Source organism: Triticum urartu, chromosome 7A (genome assembly GCF_056163025.1).
Source record: "Triticum urartu cultivar PI428250 chromosome 7A, HENAU_Tu73, whole genome shotgun sequence".
Lineage (NCBI taxonomy): Eukaryota > Viridiplantae > Streptophyta > Magnoliopsida > Poales > Poaceae > Triticum > Triticum urartu.
In genome coordinates, this window is record NC_141879.1 from 312,985,001 (window position 1) to 313,008,086 (window position 23,086).

The 23,086-nt window shown below is 40.8% G+C and overlaps 1 protein-coding gene, 1 long non-coding RNA gene, 1 other non-coding gene and 1 pseudogene across 5 annotated transcripts; 2 read left to right on the forward strand and 2 right to left on the reverse strand.

The window, feature by feature from the left end:
- Window positions 1-2,027, reverse strand: part of LOC147959446 (uncharacterized) — a 4,727-nt pseudogene extending 2,700 nt beyond the window's left edge.
- A 2,468-nt stretch (window positions 2,028-4,495) lies between these two features.
- LOC125520224 (ubiquitin-like-specific protease ESD4) lies at window positions 4,496-11,888 on the forward strand. Its single transcript, XR_015610461.1, has 14 exons — window positions 4,496-5,021; window positions 5,100-5,187; window positions 6,392-6,719; window positions 6,974-8,206; window positions 8,295-8,543; window positions 8,980-9,045; window positions 9,517-9,832; window positions 9,901-10,049; window positions 10,132-10,308; window positions 10,388-10,514; window positions 10,588-10,791; window positions 11,257-11,452; window positions 11,532-11,648; window positions 11,716-11,888. It is a non-coding gene; the product is annotated as a ubiquitin-like-specific protease ESD4 (transcript).
- LOC147959447 (uncharacterized) lies at window positions 11,778-12,775 on the forward strand. The gene is made up of 4 exons (XM_048685076.2): window positions 11,778-11,975; window positions 12,069-12,144; window positions 12,237-12,366; window positions 12,465-12,775. Exons 1-3 carry the CDS (start codon window positions 11,887-11,889, stop codon window positions 12,360-12,362), a joined length of 291 nt encoding a protein of 96 aa, XP_048541033.2. The 5' UTR covers window positions 11,778-11,886; the 3' UTR covers window positions 12,363-12,366; window positions 12,465-12,775.
- Window positions 12,776-14,857: 2,082 nt separating this feature from the next.
- LOC147959448 (uncharacterized) lies at window positions 14,858-22,870 on the reverse strand. Of its 3 annotated transcripts, none has more exons than XR_015610464.1 (5): window positions 22,313-22,870; window positions 21,796-21,882; window positions 21,560-21,691; window positions 16,057-16,226; window positions 14,858-15,266 (listed from the first exon to the last, which is right to left on the reverse strand). It is a non-coding gene; the product is annotated as an uncharacterized LOC147959448 (long non-coding RNA). The 3 variants fall into 3 exon arrangements; XR_015610462.1 differs by having other exon boundaries at window positions 14,858-15,273; XR_015610463.1 differs by having other exon boundaries at window positions 14,858-15,762.
- Window positions 22,871-23,086: the final 216 nt, after the last annotated feature.

The following is a 23,086-nucleotide window of genomic DNA, read 5'->3' on the forward strand; positions in this document are numbered from 1 at the left end:
AGAAAGCTGGTTGGGGAACTGCTAAACGACCTAAAAGAAAAAGAGGAGACTGACTCTGACCTTTCAAAGCCCTATCTCATCTGGTTGATAGTAGAAGGTACGTACGATGATACCATGGACATAAACGAGGTCGAGCATATCTTTAATGATTTCAAACTAAAGCGTACCTAAAGCCTGCCCTGGATATGAAAAAGGGATTTGAGCCAGAAGAAGATGAGGATCTATCACCAGATGAGGAAATGGAAACAACTAAGTATTAGTTAGGTTTAGGTTCAGGAAATGGAAATGGTAACAGCGGCCCAAAAATGGTAAGGTTTTCTTTTCAAAGAAAAAGGAACGCAAAAGTTTTGCGAAATCCTTATCTTTCGGCTTTTTAAAGAAGATAGGCCATTACAAAAACAAGGTATAACAGTCGACTTTCCTATCAGGATTTTACAACCTGAATACCAAGGGACCACTATTAGAAGAGAGCATAATAAGTAAATGCCGACGCCATCTTTGACTTTTTGGATGGTCGGCGGCGCCATAAACTCGATAACCAGCACCGCGGAGTCAAGAAATTCAACTAAATAGAATCCTAAAACAATCTTATTCGAGCACACACGGGACCCACAGCAATGAAATTCACACAAGCGGCAATCATCCGAGCAGAGAATGGAGAAGGGAAATATACTTGAAATTGTTTTTTTCCGAATGAGAAAGCCTTTGGCAAACTCCTTGCAAATCTGTTTTTGCCGGGCACAATAGACATATCTGCTCAGTCACAACATAAGGAACCCCCAATGTTCCTCAAAGCCTACCCGGCCTGACAGCTTTAGTTGAATGATCTGATCCCGAAGCAAGCTTTCTACTTAAATTGCTATGACTGGCCAACTAATGATAGGACTACCTATCTTGATGCTTTGAATCTGTATTCAGAGCTTTTTTCCAACTACCGGGACTACTAATTTCAAGTACAAAGCTCTCCTATGAATATGCTACTGCTCTTACTTTCTACCTGAATCCGAGCATTGAAGCAAGCTCTTTATCGCGCCATAACCGAGTCTCTCCTTGCAGCTCTGACCAATCCACCCGTCATTGCAAATAACTGCTCCTTACTCTTTGATTGTATGTCCATTTTTGCTTGATGTCTGGCTCACCGGATCTGGTACATGAAAAAGCCATTCCTTTTCGCTTTCCTTCAACCACTCAGTATACTTTTTTACTGGAAGAGTCAAGCGAAAGCAATTAGTTTAGAAGGAAGAGGAAGACCTAGGGGGCTTACGTCCTCATTTCACTCTTTTTGCTCCTGCGAGACACGACTCAACTACTTTTTACAATTGACAGGGTAGCCCGGAGGTCAGATGAAGGGTCTTCCCCATAAAGATAGATTAGTACTTGGAAGGTTCAGATGAAGGAAGGGCTGAAACAAGGCAAAAACTATTCAATGGGGTAAATAAATATGAGCAATCCGTGAGAATAGCAAACCCCTATCTCTTAAAAAGAAGAAGATAGATAGGTCCACGAGTTGAGACAGAGAAGTTCTAACTAATCAAGTAGGAGTTTACCCACGAGAGTCAGAGGCTGCATCATCAAAGGGGTATAGAAATAATTCAGAAGCACTATGGCCTGAAGCGAAGGGCAGGAACGAACGGAATCAATGTGTTCCAATTTATCCGGAGTAAGGACAGCAGCTGAGAAGGGACAAAAAAATAGCGTAGACAAAAGGTAGGACCAGATCATGCGAAGAGCTCTTCGCCCTATTGATTAGGAATCTCGATCAGAAACCACCAGGCCATGTCTCCCGATAAAAGATGATCCCCACAATGGATGTCAGGCCTTGGCTTTATAAAATCTGATTGGATCCGCACTAGAGGATAAGAATACAGATAGGCTGACTAAGAAGATCTTCAAATTGTCTTACCTGAAAAGATGAGTTATTCAAAGGAATACCTGAAGAATAGAATAGAATAGAATAAACACATGGCACAGCTGGGTGCTAGAATAGTAGTTGATAGAAGTTCTAGTCACTTAAAAAAAATAACCACTGCTTAACTTAATTAGATCGTAGAAGATAAGCAAGCGGGTTCGGGCAGTTAGTCCTATTTGAAGGTAAGAAGTTCGGGTAGTAAGGGCTAGGTTTATATAGGGGCTATATTTTTGAGAAACATATGGTCTTGCTCATTTCTCATCAAGGAATGGAGATTGGGTTGGTGTTTGGAAGGGGGATTCAGTAAACTGACCTTGGCCAGCAAGCAGAAAAAGGACTGACGTCTTGGGGCGCGCTAGCGCGCGTACTCTTCTTCTGCGAGACTCCATCCAAATCCACCACTTACTTGTTGGTTGGTGTTCCATTCTGTTATCTTAGACTATGCTGCCTTCTTCAATTCCATTCTTCGTCTCCCTAGTCGAAGTCTTCTTGCTGGCCCAACCCAACATGCATTTTAGAGTGCCGTGCCAGGGCGATAGGCGCTCCGCCAGTCACGCATGATCGCCAGAGCCTTTCTTGGCTATGTAAATATAGGGCCAGAATAAGTGCAAGATCCTCAACAAAATGGATTAAGGTGGGCTTCGGATTTTTCATAATTTTTTTCTATCTTTTCATCAAGTTCTTGTTTGAGCTGCCGCTATTATCACAATATCCCTCCTTTTAGGGTTAATGCTATCAATGGTGAATCGATCATTCGCTATCCTTTTTTTTAGAAGAGCTTTTTTGAATGGAAGAAAAGTAATGAAACCCGCGATGGCTACTGAATAACCTCCTTTGATTTTTTTTATAATAAACCCTTTTACCTTTTTCTTCGTTCGCCAAATCTTCTTCAGTTCTATCCAAGCTCGGTTTTGTCTGAATCTTTGTGGAAGAAGAAGCGGTTCGCCAGCCGCTACATCCAGGGATCCCACAAAATCATTAAACCTGGCGGCTGCTCGCTCTTTGATCAGTGATTCACCGGCCACTATTAAAAGCCATATAAAATTAAGGCTAGGCGAACGATTTTCTAAGGTGGTACGATTTTACCTGCTTTTCCCTTCATATATACATCTCTCTGGGCCTCTCGATCCCCCTTCTTCGTATATACGTCTCTCTGGGCCTCTCGATCCCCCTTCATGGGCCTCAACTCATCGATTCGTTCAGTGGCGGCCCAGTCAAAAAATATACAGTGGTGTTGCAGATCGAAATCCCGCCAATCAGGTAGAAAAAGAGCCGCCAAACCAATCCGCCCTTAGTCCCACCTCGCTATATTACACCACATTACACCAATTTATATTTGTCTATGATTTGAAATTAATCAACCACCTCAAGGAGTGGGTCCTAGGATATGAGCATGAAAGGAAAGAAATCAAAAGAAGAAATAAATTTCTCTTTGAAGGAAAAGGAAGGAAGGAAATTAATCCTCCACCTCAAGAAGTGGATCCCAGGATATGAGCACAAAAGGAAAGAAACCAAAAGAAGAAATAAAATTTGATTGCGCTATTATGAGCAGGAAGTTTGAAACATAAATTCTGGTCGAGCAAGGCAAGGAAGGAAAGGAAAAAAAATCCGTCAAGGGTAAATGTCATATGTGTAGATAGATTCAATTCTACATGCAGGACCATGTGAGGCTATCCCCTGCACAAGGAGCGGCACTTTGCATTTCATAGGATTCAGATTTCAATAGACTATATAAGGAGCAGATGGGGGCTTGGCGAAAAAAGGGTGCGTATTACATGATAAATGTTAAATAAACAATATTGTTAAACCTATGCTTGAGTAATATCAGATGTGCCTTGCTTGTACATGATCAAATGGAATTCAGCGGAAATAAAGAATTTGTGCATTGTTCACTTGAGCAACAATACGCATGAGGCATAGGCCGTTTTTTAGGCCACTTGCAAATCTGGCATTAACTAATTCCAGTGTAGATTATTCATGATTGCTCAGAATAAAAGATATGTTTTTTATAAATTTTCCATTATTAATCCTTAGCTACTTCAATTCATAAAAAGTTATTCATATAAATTTGCACGTCACTTCCCAAACCTTGCAGTATTGAAAGATGTCAGTGTTATATGCATTTTCTATTTAGCTAAAGATATTTTAGTAAAAAATGTACGAAATTCATATAGGTATTGTCATCAAGTTTGCCAATAGAATAATGTCTATGTCTTTATTACCCCGTTGCAACACACGGGCATATGTGCTAGTCTCTTCTTATTTTAATTTTTTCTCTCCCTAATCTTTCCCTAATAATAAAGTACAGATTGACTCCGTGGGTTCACCGTCACAATACGCTTTTTCTCGTGAATATCCCTAATAATAAAGCACGGATTGACTCCGTGGGTTCACCGTCACAATACGCTTCTTCTCGTAAATTTACGCTTTCAGTTTGATTTTAAAATATATACATAAGGTGGTACTAAAAAATCGTTTGATTTGTTGATGACAATTGTTTCCGAGCGTAGTCGACGTTGAGCTGGAGCGACGAGTCTGCTCGGTCAGATGGGCCAACTCTGGCCGATAGCTCGTCCGCCCCACATAGGCCATTTGGGCACGAACGGCGATGCTTCGGTTTTACAAAAAAGACCCTATGTTCGTTCGATATTCAGTCTGCGGTCCCTGATTCATCTTATCCAAAACTCCTCCCTTTCCAGCGATGGCAGCGACGGCGGAGCACGAGCAGGTGAGGTGCGGCGCCTTCGTCGGACCGCTACAGCCACGGCGGAGGAGAAGGTGGACACCATGGGCGCGGCTACAGAGGAGGCGGAGGAGAAGGCGGACGTCGTGCGCTTGCTACACGGCTACAACCGAGGCGGAGGAGAAGGCGGATGCCATGGCCTTGCTGCGCTCATGGGCGTTCTTGAGGATGGTACACCAGCCGTGCCGCCGCCAGTCCTCTCTGGCCTCCCGCGTGTTATCCTTCTCAACCTCCGCTCCTCCTGTCGTGATTTGGATGGGAAATTGGAGGCCGGCCGTGTCCTTGTCCAACACAAATTGATGTAGTGCCCGACCCGGATTTGATTGGCTGTTATAAGAAGCAAAGGTCCTCGGTCGGAATCTCCATCAGGTTTTGCCCTTCGACCATAATCTCCATCATCCCATCGAAATTGCAATTTTTGACCAAACATCCAATGTCGCCGCCAAGTTCGCCGGACGAAGAAGCGCCGAGTTCGCCGGAGGAACAAGAACGCCCGTCGAGCCGTGCAATGTCTCTTGTGGCGGCTACACGAGAGGTATGTATCCCCTCGAAGCTACGTATCCCGTACAGCCTGAAGTTTGTGAGGCCTTGACCTGACCGTCACTAACGCCACCTTGCTGCCGCTGTTGTTGGAGATGAGCTGAATAGCAAGCTTTGGTTGCCTCATTGCTTCCACTTCACTGCTCTTTGACTCTCCGTAATTGTAAAACACCTAATACGATTCTTCAGCACTTGATACTGGTGGTCATGGTCTTCTTCCCTTACTGTTGCAAGACTTGGTTTTAGTTAGTAATCTTGAGATCAACGTGTACTCATGGATTGCTTAGATGGAGGGCCACTGTTGGTTTTGTACTTAGATGCGATTGTGAATCATGCACGGTTCAATTCAGATTCATGTGGTATTTTTCCTAAATTTGTGCCTGCCTGAACATTATTACTCTTAAACTATGAATAATGATTTTTGCAACTGTACAAGAATTTCTTTGCCGCATCACAAGAAAAACAGTTTGAAACAGAGAACTGTATTGAACCTTCTAATTATTGTATGAGCTTGCTTCACTTAATTTGAACTGCATACATAGGCTACTTTGCTCATGCATGCATCGATACTATTGTGTATAAATCTGCTTATGTATATCACTATTTGTGTATCTAAGATGGCGATCTCAAAGACAATATTTTTAATGCTTTTATGATGTTAAAATGTTTTCGACTCCCCTGTTGTAGTTATTATTTCTGTCCCCTTGCTCGATTATGCTTTTTCTTCAGTTAACAATTAGCTTTGCAGAATATAGATATGCTAGCTGCACCTAGGTTATGATTTTCCTTCAGTGAAGAATTAGCTTTGCAGAATAGTTATGCTAGCTGCACCTAGCAAAACAGGATTACGATGTGTAAACAGGATTAGAAATATCTAGAATTGAAGGACTTCAGTTGGTGTTTGTTAGCTAGATGGAATTAGATTTGTGGACATATCAGTTTATGGGTGGCTATTTGATTGGTGAATTCACCTGCTATATGAGCACTATTTTTAATAAATAGTGTGCAACTAGAGAAGTATAGGCACAGGATTTACGATAAATGATTCATAGAAAGAATTGTAAAAAAATGCTATTCTTAATTTCCTGGAACTAGCGTATATTTTTTCCACTACATTAGCCTTCAGATTCTTCTTGGATTTGCTTTCTGCACCAATGTTTTCAGTGCCATCCTTCTTCCGTGATGCTGCTGCATGCCAGGATTCGCAGTGGCACCGCCGCAACCAGCAAGGACACAAGATCACGAGGATTGTTGCCGCTTCCGAGGACATGGGAGCTGCCATAGCCAGCGAGTACGTGAGCACACACAGTCACCATCACTTAAGAGGATGCGAGAGCCATCTCAGCTTGAGAGGATGCGCATACCATCTCCGGGTATATAGCAGTAACATCTCTCCCTAACTCCACTCTGATATGTAGCATTTTTTTCTATCCTATTGTGAGACTGCAGTGTGTGCAACAAGTGTTCTTCTAAATGTCTGAGCATAAAGACTGCTCATGGGTGATGCTTCTGTGACCAAACGTCTATGTATGTCCTTTGCGGCCTTTCCTATAAATAAGTATATGTCATTGCCATAGTAATTGTGTACTTCTCTATTAGAAAATCACAAGATAGTTTCAGTGTTGTTGTTCTCAATCATGTTACCCTGGAGATGATTCTGTACTTTTTGGTGTGCTTCTTAGATCTAATAGTACTTTGTGTCTACTTATATAAATGGAAGGTCGTGAATCGGGGTAAGACTCTAGACTGAGTCTTATAACTTCATTTTATTATTTGTGTAGGTGAGGGAGTTCTGTGAATACACTCCGAGGGCGGGGATCCCATTTCAGTGAAATCATGCTACGTACTATAACTTAAACACGCCAAGAAGATGAGGGATAGTCCTTCGTTGGAGCGATATTTCTTCCAAGGATGGTTGTTGGCATGGATCAGCACCAGTAATACCCTGAATTTTCTGAACTTGGCTCCTCTAGCCTAACTTGATGATGAAAGTTTCAGTCAAATGAATTTATTATGTATATTTGGCTTGGAGTTAATCCCCAAAAAATAAATTTCTTATGTCTATTTTACAAAGAAAGCGTTCAATTATAATTAGCTATACCCTGCATTTGCACATACTTTGCCTGGAAGTGATCAATTGGACATCTTGAGCTTGAAACCGATCAAGGAAATACTCTCTCCGTTCCTAAATATAAGTCTTTTTAGAGATTTCAATATAGATAGCATACAGATGTATATAGACATGTTTTGGAGTGTAGATTCACTCATTTTGAATACGATGAAGAAGAAAATGAGGAACTCAAGGCTTACAATAAGTGAATCGTCACGCAAAAAGTATACTCTAGAGATTACAAGATGCACATGTAATTAATAAAGGTTTGCTAGATTCATTTAATAAATTAAATCTGTATCCAATTTGTTTTCCTCCTGAGATATCCTGCACCGGTTCACTCTAAAGTATGTTGATTACAACAAATTATCTATAGAAAAAATATTATTCATCTCTCCCGTTGCAACGCACGGGCTCTTTTGCTAGTAATAAAGCACGGGTTGACTCCATGGATTCACCGTCACAATGCACTTTCTTCCCGTAAATTTACGCTTTCAATTTGAATTTTAAAACTTATTCGAGGTGGTATTAAAATTTATACGTGCAACTCAATTAACCGGTACGTTCTCGTTTAGCTGGGCTGCAATACAGTTGGGCCTTGGCCACCGGACGTCTCTACGTTTCGTTAAAAAAGAACGTTTTATCCAAACGCTCAGCGGACGGAGCTGTGGCAGAAGAGGCGGCGTGACGGAGCAGAAGGGGCGGCGCGACGGAGCAGGAGAAGATGGTGCGGCGCGGCGGGACCAGCTGCTGCTGCCCCCATGCGCCGTCGCCGTGGGAGGACCTCGTTGGCGCCGCGAAGGGGGCACAGCTCAGGTTGGGTACGCCGTCGGCCATCGCCGGCGGCGAGCACGCTCCACTGTGACATGTCCGCCACAGCCAGTCCTCTCCCGCCTCCCCCGACGTAACCTTCTCAACCTCTGCTTCCGTGTATGATTTGGATGGAATTGTAGTCTCCTTGTCCAACACAAATCGATTTGTATGGATTGCAGTCCGTGTCCTTGTCCAACGCAAATCAATGGAGCTGCCGACCCAGATTGTTGTTGGCTGCTATAAGAAGGGAGGGTCCTCGGCTCGAATCTCCATCAGGTCAGTTTTGGACGAAGCATCCAATGTCGACACCGAGTTCGCCGCAGGAAGAAGCGCCGATTTCGCCGGAGGTAGAAGAAGCGCCGAGTTTGGCGAAGGTAGAAGAACAGCCGTCGAGCTGTCCAATTTCGCCTGCGTCGGCTACAGCAGAAGTATGTATCCCCTTGACCCCTGTTTTGACTTATTTTTCTGTCCCCTGTTTCTCTGTGTATGCATCGACACATATGTGAGCCCTGGTACATGTACAAAGCTGGCTACTGGTTACCTGTTGGATTGATCCTTCTGGTCGAAAAGTAGATAGCTTAAAAGTAATCAACTGGCTTCAGAGCAAAAGAAATAGATCGACCAGCTTGCAAGCCAAATCATTTAGTAAGCCTCGTGTAATGCAGATTGTTGTGTGTAGCTACATAGCAATCTATTCAGACTTATCTATTGAATGGTTCTGATTTGGTGTGAACTCAGGTGTAGTTTGTGGTTTATAGCTAAGTGTGTTTAACTTATGAATTTTTACAAGCAGTTCGTAAAATGGCTCCTGGCATCCTTTTTGGTTGCTTCATTCATGATTTGCATCTTTGATTCTTTTTTCAGGACCTTAAGATCAGCGATGAACATACGTCGAGCCGTCCAATATTTCCTGTGGCAGCAACACCAGAGGTATGTATCCCCTTGAAAGATAATCAGTTCATAGAGCCTCTGTTTGAGTTTATTGTTTCTGAATTGTTGTCCCTGTTTCATGTTCACTAGAGAAACAAAAAGGTTACAAGTTCATCTAATTTCAATCATCATGAAGAGGGGAACAAGTGATATGTATTCAAATTTGTGGTCTTTCATCTGCCCATGATCTTTCTGGAGTACAGACATTCTTTTTCATATGCCTGCTATAAAACTAACAGTTTTCTGGAGGTATTATTATCTGGGTGAAAAGAAAAAAAAGCACCCATTATGGTGAATTGCATTCAACCAGTAATCCCAGAACAAAAGAATAACCACCCTGTCGATAACTCGGCCAAACATCTGTAGGAAATCGTAGTCTACCCTCTAATTCCTCTGCCTATTCTGTGGTGCCTCTGTTTCAACTGATCTAACGGTTGGAGGTTTACATTTTTATTTTTGTTGTGACTGCAGAAAATAGATGACATCACTGAACTGAACATTGCAGAGGATTTTGATAACCGACCTTCCAAAAAGGCAAAAATTTCTGAATCAGGTGTTCTGGAACCATCACCTGTGTCACCAACTATGAAAACATCTTCTCCAGGTTCAGAGTGTTTTGAATCGATCGTGCCGGAATCAGATAATCAGATGAATCATGATACACTACCATCACCTCCATCCCCATCTAGCTCGACAATATCTCATGTTTCTCTATTGCATGATGTTAAGGAACCAGATTCACATAAAGAGATCAAAGTTGATGAGACATATGATTATCTCCCACAAGGTATTTGCTTAATTTATTACGTGTGCTTTCGTGTACAATATATTCTTAAATTATTTGATTTTCTGCAGACTATACATTGACCGACCATGATCTATGTGCTCATATAGCAATAGAATCATCTTTCAGAAAACAATTGCTGGTTCAGATAGATGGAAGTTCTGTCTTGCAACATCAATTGATGTGCCTGCTAGATGAAAAAGAGTGGGTAAATGATGATGTAAGTACCCTTACTCAAACAGGAAAAAGTTTCTAATCACTAATATCAATTAGTAATGTATTTTTTTAATTCTTGATTATAGGTGATCAATGCATATATATGTTGTATAAAGGACCAAATACATCTCCAGAATGATAATAAAGTATATTTTGAGAGTCCATTTGTTACCTCACTATTTAAACGAGATGGCACCATTGGAATACAAGAAGATAGTGCCTTCATGACAGAGACTGTCCTTGAATATATGCAGCATGACATGGTAATATCCATATTCATACTTTACACGTTCTAGGTTTCATACATTTCATTTACTATTTTCCTAATTATCTTTATTACAGATTAAACTTCCAATAAATGCCAATAACACACATTGGTATTTAGCTGTTGTGAATACAAAAAAAATGTGAGGTTCAAGTACTAGACTCATTGTGCTGGAATTCTGACAGAGATGATCTCGCTAATACGGTTAGTTACAACACGATTTTTAATATACTTTGCTAATGTGTATCATTTCTTCTTACCACTATTTTATTTTTAGCTACGAGGAATACAATTTCATTTGGACCTTCTTAAAAGTCAAAAGTTGGTAAGTGACGATTGGAAAGACGTTGATCTTACTGAATGGAAGATCACAGAACAATTACAAAAGGCAATTCAAAAAGATAGCTCTTCATGTGGTTTATTTATGGTTAAATTTATGGAATATTTCACCGGATGTGCACTATCCTACCCAATTACACAGGTATATTTTTTTTAAATAAAAAATATGTTACTCGTACAAAAAGTACTTTTGAAATATACTAATAATTGTTCGTGTTGCACAAGAAATGATTACTTCTTTTAGGTTTAAGTTAGCCAGCATACTATTATGTTGGAAAACAAACACGGCAGCAATGACTACAATCGTTGAAGAAAGTGACGATGACAGCAAGGGAGATCCTGATGATGTTCAAATATTGGAAAGTTTAGATGATATAAAAAAAACAAAAACAAAAAACCCGTTATCTGTTGAAAACAAATACAGATCACTAATATCAATTCTTTCTAATATGACCTTACATGAGTTAACAGCTGGACTTTGTAGTTTCATTAAATCAATCAATTACACCGAGATTTTAGAGTAAGTCATTTTAAATTAGTATTGCAACTGTATAGTATCTGAATTGTTTTCTTAATGGTTTATTTTCTTAATTTGTATGATTATCAGGAAAGTATGGATTCAGAGTTCAAAACCATATCCAATAAGCTTGTCTCTTAGAAAACTACAAGGAATGCTAAAGGATGATTTACCCATGGACCGAGATTGCTTTAACTTGATCGTATGAAAGATTATGTTGGATGACATCCAAACATCAAAAAAAAAGCAATTGATGGCAAAGCATTATCTGGACATGAAATTTTGGGTAAGTTTTTATATTCGTTATATACTTTTTTATATTCTAATTTTTTATTATCTTTCTAACCAATAATTTCATATACTAGATGACTACTGATTTTGGAAGGCACCCAGATTTCCGTAAAAAGTTAGATGTGGAGCAACTAGCAAATTCTGTTCGTAGTTGGCCCGGTATCAAATATAATGTTTCAACATGCAAATCGGTAAGAGCACTTTTGTATATTTTAGAACAATTTTTTATTATTGCATCTAATATCTAGCCTATTTCAGATCCATATCCCAGTATAATCCATTGATGAATTCATTCTATTCACATTGGACCAAGATACAAGAACAGTATACATTTTGGACCCTACTCCTTTTAATCCAATATACCGATACAACCCACTCGCAAAATATTTGAAAAAAATTATATGGATTAACGAACACTTACCGAAAGCAATGTCAAAAGCATGCCCTGGGTCTAGATGGAACGAGGATATTCTCCTATGGCATCATAAAATCCTAGATGATATTCCAGTTTACAACAGGTATTTTTCAGAAGATGAATACTATATATTGATTATTTGTTGATTTGATTATGTAGAGAATATTAATAAATTATATTTGTATTCTTATATAAGGGAACTGTCTGGTTATCTTGTTCCCCTATTCATGTCCACATGGGAAGATGAAAGACCACATTTGCCATTTTTAAAGGTAAATATTGCAACCGTTTAGATATTTGCTTTTATGATTATTATACATCTAATGCTGATGTCATTCTTTTACAAAAAAAAATGAATGAATAGGATGGATATGAACTCAGAAAACTAATTTTGGGCCAAGTGCTAACATTCAAGGACAATGAATTTGAAGATAACATGCCTGCTGGTGTGTTGGAATTCATCAATTGCATTAGGAAAATCCAAAATTAAATTGGTATGTCAAATAGTATCAATTCATCTCAAAATATCAAATGACTCAAATATCTGATTCCAATATGCTAACCATGTTTTCCTATCAATATGATTGTGTAGGGAGCTCAATCGGTGGAAGGTGATTTGTCGGAGAGAATTCTTGCAGCCAACAATTAATAGACAATGAGCAGGGAGACAATGACAATTAATAATAGATTTTGGTTTCTACTTAAGATATCGCTTACATATATGTAGAAAAAATTTGGAGCTTGCCGGGATATAGTTTTTTTTGGGGTTACCAATTATAAGCGATGATGGAGTGCTTCAATATTTGATGTTTGGGGGTTCAAACATGACAATACTGTGTAAATCACAAATAATACAGAATCATGTACCGTGTTGATCAATAATTATTTTATAGTTTGTTTCTATTGATTTTATTTGGCTTCAAGTTTTTGGGGTTACCAATTATAAGAGATGATGGAGTGCTTCAAAATTTGATGTTTGTGGGTTCAGACATGACAATAATGTGGAAATCACAAATAGTACAGAATCGTGTACTGTGTTGATCAATAATTATTTAATAGCTTCACTGTAGAGTGTACATAATCCTTTGTATTTCCCTCTAACGTCACCGTAGAGTGTACGCATTTTTTCGAAAATCTATGTCCTTTTTTCTATTATATTTTCCATCAAGACAAAGATCCTTGAATGATATATATTGCATGGTCTGTATTTCCCTCTAACGTCACTGTAGAGTGTACGTACATGTATGGTGTTGATGAAAAAATAAACGTTTTGGATTAGTATATTTATACTTAATTCTCAAGAGTTAAACGAGAATATGTTCATAAAAACACGTAATTTAAGCAGGCTACGGAGTTTAGCAGGCTTGATCTAACTTCAGCTAAAAAAAACCACATAATTTTGGTTCAAATCCTGACTCTACAATAAATCCCGACTCTTTGCTTCGGAGCGTGACGTGCATGATCAATCCATCTAAGCCAAATAGGAGAACAAAAATTACCGTCCAATTTCAAAAGAAATAAACCACGAAGATATTACAACTCAATAAGTTAGATAGCAATTTCAACTGAGAAGTATAGGTATTTCTCAAAAAAAATGCAACCGCAAAAATTATCTCACTCTCCACAACAACGGAACTGTGCTCGCCGCACATGAAAAAATGAGAATAAAAAAACAAGACCCGTAGCTGAAAAGTGCACAAGTTGAGCAGTCCGAATCCTACTGGGTGACATGGAAAGTGCAAGCCAATGCATGTCCGACTCCTACTGGGTACATGAGTCCATGGAAAGTGCAAGTCCGACTCCTGTGGGTTCACCGTCATCTACTTTTTTTTGAGTTGGCTTTGTCGAGGTAAAGATACATTAAAAGAGAAGCAACAAAAAACAAATAGCAGGCGCGCTGGGATTCGATCCATGGAAAACTGGGTGGAGTCACAATGTGGAGTCACAATGCATGTCCGACTCCTACTGGGTACATGAGTCCATGGAAAGTGCAAGTCCGACTCCTGTGGGTTCACCGTCATCTACTTTTTTTTGAGTTGGCTTTGTCGAGGTAAAGATACATTAAAAGAGAAGCAACAAAAAACAAATAGCAGGCGCGCTGGGATTCGATCCATGGAAAACTGGGTGGAGTCACAATGTGCTAACCAGCTCGGCTAGGTTGGCATACATATAATTCAATGACAAGTTGACTAATTTGCCCACAAAACTATTTCTTTCATCTATGTAGGGCTGAAGTTTATCAATTTTTCGGTGATTCCCTGCATAGGCCGCTGGGCCTGCATCGTGCCTTCCTTATATATCGATTTGGGAGCAGCATGCAGCATCGATCAACGATTCGTTATTATATCGTTCTTTCATCAAATAGTTCCAGCCGTGGAAATCAAACAAGCAGAGGGCAAAAAGAGGGATTGGTGTCCGGACGGATGCTCCGGCGGCTGCCGATGATGCAGCGAGGCGGATGTGCTGCCGCCGCAGCAGGCGAGCGGCAGACAGAGGTCAATGGCTGCCAGCGGGTTAGAAGTGCAAGACAGAGAGGGAGGCGTCTCAGGGGAACAAGATTGTATTGGATCGGATTGCTTCTAATCGATCCATTAACAAACATAACCAACTACAACGCTTTCTCATATGTGAGATCGATTAATTTTAATTTGTTCATTTGTTGGAGATGTACTTTAAGGCTAGAGACATCAAGCTTGGAGACAATGACTTAGATACTTGCAGTGTATAGAGGCTTCCTTTATTGGACAAAAATGACTACCGTGTATGCTTTTATAAAATTTTATAAAATTAAGCCATGTTAACATGTACTCCCTTCATTCCTAAATATAAGTCTTTTTACAGATTTATACATGGACTACATACGGAGCAAAATGAACAAATCTACACTCTAAAATATGTCTATATATGTCTATATGTAGTCTATATTAAACTCTTTAAAAAGACATATTTATTTATAAATGAAGGGAGTAGCCATTTTAGTCTTAGTTGCCTTTTAAAAGTCCTTATCTAATTTTAGCATATAATTTCAAAAAAAAGTATCTCTACTACATCTCCATAACTATTCTTCAGTCTTGGACAACATATTCATTTAGTTGGAGGATGCAGCCATGCGGGGATAATAGTTTTTCACCCATTGCAACGCACGGGCATATTTGCTAGTAAATATCAAGTCTTTGGTCGATTTCTTCTTAACAAGTCAGCTTTCAACATCGCCGGACAGCCCGTGCTACAACTGAGGTAATTTCTTCTCAACAAGTCAGCTTTCCACATCGCCGGACAGCCCGTGCTACAACTGAGGTACGCATGATCTCATCCCAAGTAAAATTCAAATGATCCTTCATATGTGTCTTCAAATATAGCTGTCATCATCATTACCTTGCCGTGTACGGACAATCTGCACTCTTTACATGCCAAGTTAAATGTTATTCAAATAGTATGATATGGCCAGCGTACTAACTTCAGTCTGACAAAACCCTTCTAATGAACTACCGTATACAAACTTTGATGCAGGCAAGCCATGGATGCAAAGGAGAAAAGAAGAAAAAGAGATAGAGAGCGATATGAACGGATGACCAATGAAGAAAGGCAGGAGAAACTGAAAAATGCTAAGGAACAAAAAAGAAAGAGAGATCAAGAGCGGTATAAAGAGCGGAATGAACGCATGACCGATGAAGAAAGGCAAGAGAAACTCAAAAAACGCCGTGAGGCCTATCATCAAAAGAAAGATTCAGGGAAGATAGCAGAACAGAAGGCAGCACAATACACACAAGAAAAACAAAAAAATGCAAACATGCAGCTAGAACAAAAGAAAGCAAGAGTAGAACAAAGAAAAGCTCGCCGTCAAATGGAACGCAACACACCATCCAAAGATTCGCTTGCAATGGAGAACCCTGAATATGTCGCAACCGAACAAGAGGTTAGTACTTCTACATTTGCTGTAAAACACAGGGATCATGTGGCAGCAGGAAAAAGGCAAACATTGCTACACCATCGTAATGAACAATTCATAAGAAGACGGAGGCAAACTGTTTCCATATCATCAAAAAAAGATGCATCCATGACAGAAAACACCGACGAAAACAAAGAACCTCTAGAGCAACCACAAGTCATGACTTACGGTAATAATCTCAAGTTTATATAATACTCGCACTCTATGTAAATATAAATCTATCTGTACAACTCACCATCTCTTCTGGACAGACATCCCCTCCTCAATGTTTCCAAGCATCAGAGAAACAGATGATCCAACATAACCAATATACAATGATGATCACGGTAAAGTGGCGCTCTGGCCAGACATACCCTCCTCAATGCTTCCAGCAATCAAAGAAGTGGATGCACGAATAATATCATTCTGCAATGATAACCACGGTAAGGTTATAAATTACATATAAATACTTTTATATACAAACATTTTATGTTCATAACAATAAAAAATTATTACACAGGTAATGATGGAATCATATATGAGCAAGAAGCAACCATTAAGGAAATAGATGCTGCAACAAAATCAATCTACAACGAGGATCATGGTAAGGTTATCAATTTCATATATGTTTTTACACAATAAAAATAATATATATATATATTATATATATGCAAAACACAGGTAATGATGGAGTCATATTTGAAGAAGACAGACGAAGATGAATACATGTTCACCGGTGAAGGTATATATATATATTATATATATGCAAAACACAGGTAATGATGGAGTCATATTTGAAGAAGACACAGACGAAGATGAATACATGTTCACCGGTGAAGGTATGCTTCATACAATTAAAATAAATTTGCAACATTACAATACTACTTACCAAATTAAATATGTTGTATATCAAATCAGAGTGGGACAGAGAAGTGGAAATTGAAATCATAGAAGGCGAGGAAGACCTCAACCCGGATCCATATGATCTCGTCTACAGCAACATACCAACAAGCACAAACATGCTCGAAAAAGAAAAAGATTGCGATTTCTGCCATGCAACCAAATTCAAGTATGAAAGTCCGGGATTATGCTGCAAAAAAGGACAGATAAGACTAGCCAATCCAAATACACCACCGGGACTCATGAGACTTTGGACAAGCAACGACTCTGATGCAAGACATTTTCGGCAAAATATCAGATTCTTCAATGGGCACTTCTCGTTTACTACACTATACTGCCAGCTCGACAGAGATACAACAGACATGCAAACGGCCGGCATTTACACCTTTCGAGCACATGGTCAAATATATCACAACATACACTCATTTGGTAATAGTCACTCAGATCCAAAGCATCTGGAACTATACTTCTACGACGATGATCCAAGCTTAGAGCATCGATACCGCCGTTGCCGTGAGGAAATGTACGAGCAAGACAAGCATGTGATTGCAATAATAACAGACATCCTATGCGGTAACCCGTACTCTCAGCAGTTTAGGAGTTTGGGACAAGCCCAAAACCTTGAGGACTACAGACTGATCTTGAACCTTGACCAGAGATTGGACCAAAGAACATACAACGAGCCAATCAATTCAGAGGTAGCTGCAGTGTGGATTGAAGGAAATCAAAGAAGAGATACTTATGACAGAAATGTAATATTACATGGGAACAACAACGAAAAAGAGCACATTCGATCATATTACGGGTGCTATGATCCGTTATCGTATCCTTTATTCTTTCCAAGAGCTGAACTAGGTTGGCATAGGAAAATCCCGAAGAGGGAAACACGAGAGGAAGATATTGATGCTGAAAATATCAGTAATGACGATGACCCAGGTAAAAAAAATTCAAATACTATTACATTAAAATTCAATTTTCATATACTACCACCTATGCAACTAACTATTTATGTTGCAATATTTGCACAGATTCGGACAGTGGCCTATGGGTAACAATGAAAGAATACTACTGCTATAAATTCCATACACGACCAGGCATATTCAACCCAATTTTGCATGGCGGACGCCTATTCCAGCAGTTCGTTGTAGATACATACATCAAGATTGAAAGCTCCAGACTGGATTACATCTGGCATAATCAAAAGAAAATAAGGGCTGACCTATACCAAGGCCTTCTAGACAGCATTCAAGCTGGAGAACAGAATGGAGATGCGGTCGGAAAACAAAGAGTACTTGCCTCATCATTTATTGGAGGGCCACGAGATAGACTTCGTCGGTATCTCGACGCTATGGCTTTAGTAAGAAAATATGGAAAGCCAGACGTATTCCTAACAATGACCTGCAACCCCAACTGGGAGGAGATCACACGTGAACTAGAGACTGGACAAACACCACAAGATCGCCCAGACATTGTCGTTCGTGTTTTTAGGGCGAAGCTACAAGAAATGAAGCAACAACTATTCAAGAAGAGCATTCTTGGAAAGGTTCAGGCATATACATATGTCGTAGAGTTCCAAAAGAGGGGATTACCCCATGCTCACTTTTTGCTCATCATGACTGGAAAATACAAGTACACATGTCCAGAGCAGTATGACAGAATCATCTCCGCCGAGCTCCCTAACAAGCTCAAGTACCCAGAACTATACAAAATGGTAATCAAACATATGATGCATGGTCCTTGCGGTGCATTGAACAAATTGTGTCCATGCACAAAGAATCGTCCGTCATGCAAGAATAATTATCCAAGGCCATTTAACGAAACTACGATTCAAGGCAAGGACTCCTACCCAATATATAGGAGACGCGACGACGGCCGGACTGAAATGGTCCGAAATTGCATATTAGATAACAGGTGGGTGGTTCCTTACAATCCCTATCTGTTAAGGATGTTCAACTGCCACATAAATGTTGAGATATGCTCAAGCATTAAAGCCGTTAAGTACCTCTTCAAATACATCTACAAGGGCCACGACTGAGCATCTGTATATGTAACTGACAAAGTAGAGGAAGTCGAAATCGACGAGATTAAGCAGTACAGAGACGCCCGGTGGGTGACACCTCCTGAGGCACTGTGGAGAATATATGGCTTCGAACTAAGCAAAATGCACCCACCAGTCTTGCAACTGCAGCTGCATCTCCCAAATATGCACATGGTTTCATATCATGCCAAGGAGAAATTAAATAATGTTATCGACCGTGAAGGCACGGAAAGATCAATGCTGACTGCATACTTTGAAGCAAACAGCTCACACCAGAAAGCACGAGGCATACTATATAGAGATTTTCCGGAACATTATACATGGCAGAGTCAGGGGAAGTTTTGGCAACCGAGGAAGCAAGCCGCTGTGTTCCAGGTTGGCAGGATAGTCGTAGCACACCCGGCCGAAGGAGAACGATACTATCTTCGAGTCCTCCTAAACCACGTGACAGGCGCCACCAGCTACGAAGACCTACGAACAGTTGATGGACAAGTAATGCCAACCTTTCGTGAAGCTGCAGAAAAAAGAGGGCTCATTGAGGCAGATAGCACATTGGACGACTGCATGACAGAAGCGGAGTTGTTTAGAATGCCATCATCGCTACGAAGGCTATTTGCGACAATCTTGGTTTTTTGCGAACCCAGCGACGTATGTAGCCTCTGGAACAAGCACCTTGAGGCAATGTCAGAGGACTACAGCAGAAATTGCAAATGCAAGCACACAGTCGAACAGATGGTTCTGAAAAATATCAAAGACATGTTGCACTCAATGGGAAAAGACATAGAATCGTTTCCTCTTCCGGAGATCGACCAACAGCATGAGACGACAGACGACATACCGAGGGAGATCATCGAGGAGACCTCCATCGAGGTGGACCCTGAGGACGCATCTTTTCATAAGAACCTAAACAACGAGCAAAGGGAGGCCTACGACGAAATCCTAGCCACAATTGACCGCCAAAGAGGAGGTATATTCTTTGTTGATGGACCTGGAGGCACGGGAAAGACATTTCTTTACAGGGCGCTCTTGGCCACAATACGCGGACAAGGCAAGATTGCTGTGGCGACAGCCACTTCAGGTGTTGCTGCTTCCATAATGCCCGGAGGGAGGACTGCACACTCGAGGTTCAAGATTCCACTAAAAATAGACGACGGGGATATTTGTGGATTCACCAAACGGAGTGGGACAGCCAAGCTACTCAAAGCAGCATCACTGATAATCTGGGATGAAGCATCCATGACCAAGAGGCAGACAGTGGAGGCGTTAGACAAAAGCATGCGGGACATAATGGACAGACCAGACCTTCCATTTGGTGGAAAAACAATAGTATTTGGAGGCGATTTTAGGCAAGTACTACCTGTTGTTCAAAAGGGAACAAGAGCCCAGATAGTAGATGCATCACTACGCAGGTCCGAGCTCTGGAGTTCAATGAGTCAACTGAAGCTCGTGCGCAACATGAGGGCTCAAAATGACAACTGGTTCGCGGAATACCTCCTACGCATTGGAAACGGAACAGAGGAGACAAATGAAGATGGTGAAATACAACTACCAACAAGTATATGTGTGGCAAATAAGACGGATGACAATGGCCTGGATATGCTCATCGACAGTGTCTACCAAACGGACAATGCTTCACTAAAAGATCCAAAGTACATCACGTCAAGAGCAATTCTATCAACAAGGAACGACTCCGTAGACAAGATCAACCTAAAAATGATTGATCGCTTCCAAGGGGAGGAGATGGTGTACCACAGCTTCGATTCGGTAGAAGACGACCCACATAACTACTATCCACCAGAATTCCTAAACACTCTCACCCCAAATGGACTGCCTCCACATATGTTGAAGCTCAAAATTAATTGCCCAATCATACTACTCAGGAACATCGACCCTGCTAATGGACTATACAACGGCACGAGGTTGGTCGTGCGTGGATTTCAAAAAAATACAATTGACGCAGAGATTGTGGTGGGACAACACTCTGGAACGCGAGTTTTCCTGCCTAGGATACCATTATGCCCCTCTGACGATGACATGTTTCCGTTCAGTTTTAAGAGGAAACAGTTTCCAGTCAGACTCAGCTTTGCAATGACAATAAACAAATCACAAGGGCAGACAATACCAAATGTCGGCATCTACCTGCCTGAGCCCGTTTTCTCACATGGTCAACTATATGTCGCACTATCCAGAGCAACCGCGACATCAAATATAAAGGTACTAACAGGTACACATGATGAGAGCAAGCAGCAGAAGAAAAAGAACAGCATAGACAACACATACACAAAGGGAGAAAAGAAAAAGAAAAAGGAAAGGACCAGCACAAGCGGGACTATACGAAAAATATTGTCTACAAGGAAGTCCTAACCAAATAGGTAATACAACCTGTCAATTTCTTCTTCAAAATTTCAATTACTACTTGAAAGGATCATCGTCTAAGAAAAAATACAGTGTTTATATTTCAAATTACATTCTTCATTTTCTAACATTAAACATACTACTTGGATTCTACAGAAACATTGCAGCCAAGTGACAAATTCACAGTTAGAATTCAGAACTTAATCGTCTTCAAAGAGACAAGACTCATTTGTTTGTTAAATTTTTGTTCTATTTAGTGGATTCAGAAAGATGAAACCAGTATGCTGGCATCTACCAAAGAACCATGGCATGTCTTTTTCATGGAAGTGGTGTGTGACCATGAATGCATCAATGAGGATTGCTATGTTCATTCTTTTGTTGTAGCAGACTACTGATATGATAGTCATATGTATATTATTTTAACCTCACAAAGTAACCAAAAAAGATAATGGTGGTGTTCTAATACCTGGACTATTGCTACTGTCACAGTATCAAGCAAAGCATTGGAGGTATAGCTGTTTGACTTCATCCTTGTTAGCTTTGCTTCAATGTATACCAAAGTTTTCGCACAAATCACAATTACAGTTGAATCCAAAACCTAAATAAGCAAAGTGTCAACAATTAGAATACCATAACTACTAAGTACCATAACAATGATGAGAAAATATGACAATAAATTCTAAGAAATCCTGATAAACAAACCTCCCATTTAGTCAGTGTAAAAAGGGGATAAATCCTTAGGGTCCTGCTTGTACTGGGATCAACCATACGGATTATATCGAGACCAATCTGCAGTATGAAAAGATAAATTATCAAATTGGTATAGAAAACACTTGCTCTTTACATTCTAGCAACCACTAATTTTACATCCACATAAACAATTAATCCTCGACATTTTGAAACCAACACCAGAATTGAGACTAAACAAGCGATAACATACTTGACTAAAGGAAACCACATCGTTTTGCAGAGCTGGCATTCTCTGATGGAATAAACTAATTCGCCGGAGAAAATCACAACCTGAACAAGATTAAACTACGCGTGCGTGTAGTTGCAGATTGGCCTTCTGAATGTGACTTGTGTACCTCTAGATCAATCTTAAAATGGAGAATGATACAGTATTCATTTGCACACAGAGTGGCTCTAAGTTGCTGTTAATGGAAATTTCAGAAAGAAAAAACTGTTAATAAACACTCAAAGGCCAAAAGTCCTCACTCACCTCAGTTTCAGTCAGATCTGAAAACCACCGGGGAGTGTGGCACCGAAGCAGATAATAAGCTCCTTAACAGGACGCGACGCTTCCTCGCGGTGTCACGGTAGCCAGAGCAATGGCTCGGCGCCTCGACCAGCCACCCAAGAAACGCCCCCGAAAACACCAAAGCCGCCGCCGCCGCGAACAGGAAGGACCCCAGACGATGCTCGCCGCCGGAGACGGGGGAGACGCGGCGGTCGGCTTCGGCGGCGGCGGGCGGCGCCTGAAGGGTGCGGAGCACGCAGAGAGCTGAGGCGGCCACGCGGACGCGGTGGAAAACGCGGGCGCCGGAAGGGGAGCACGGGGCCGTGTGCGGCGGCTGCGGCGGGGACGAGGAGAGAAAGGCCGGGTCGGAGCGGAGGAGGGCCAGGAGATCCTTCAGGGAGGCCGAGTTGAAGGAGAGGCGCGGCGAGGCGGCGGTGAGCGCCGTGGAGGAGCAGGTTGACGCGGAGGAGGCGGAGGTGGGGGAGGAGGAGCGCGTCTTCACACAGGACAAAGGAGACGGATGGAGTGGCCACGATTACCGTCGCTTTTTTTTAGGGTAACCGTGGGCTTTTTCTTTTAAAGCAAACGACTCTAAGGTCTGAGCTAGCTGCTACCAAAATAACACAAACACTCTCAATGGACCATAGTTTCAAAAAAAAAATCTCAATGGACCAAACACAAAGGTAGTGCTAAATAAATAAGACATGAAATATAATATTCCAAAAAAATTCACCATAAAAAATTAAAATTTTAAAA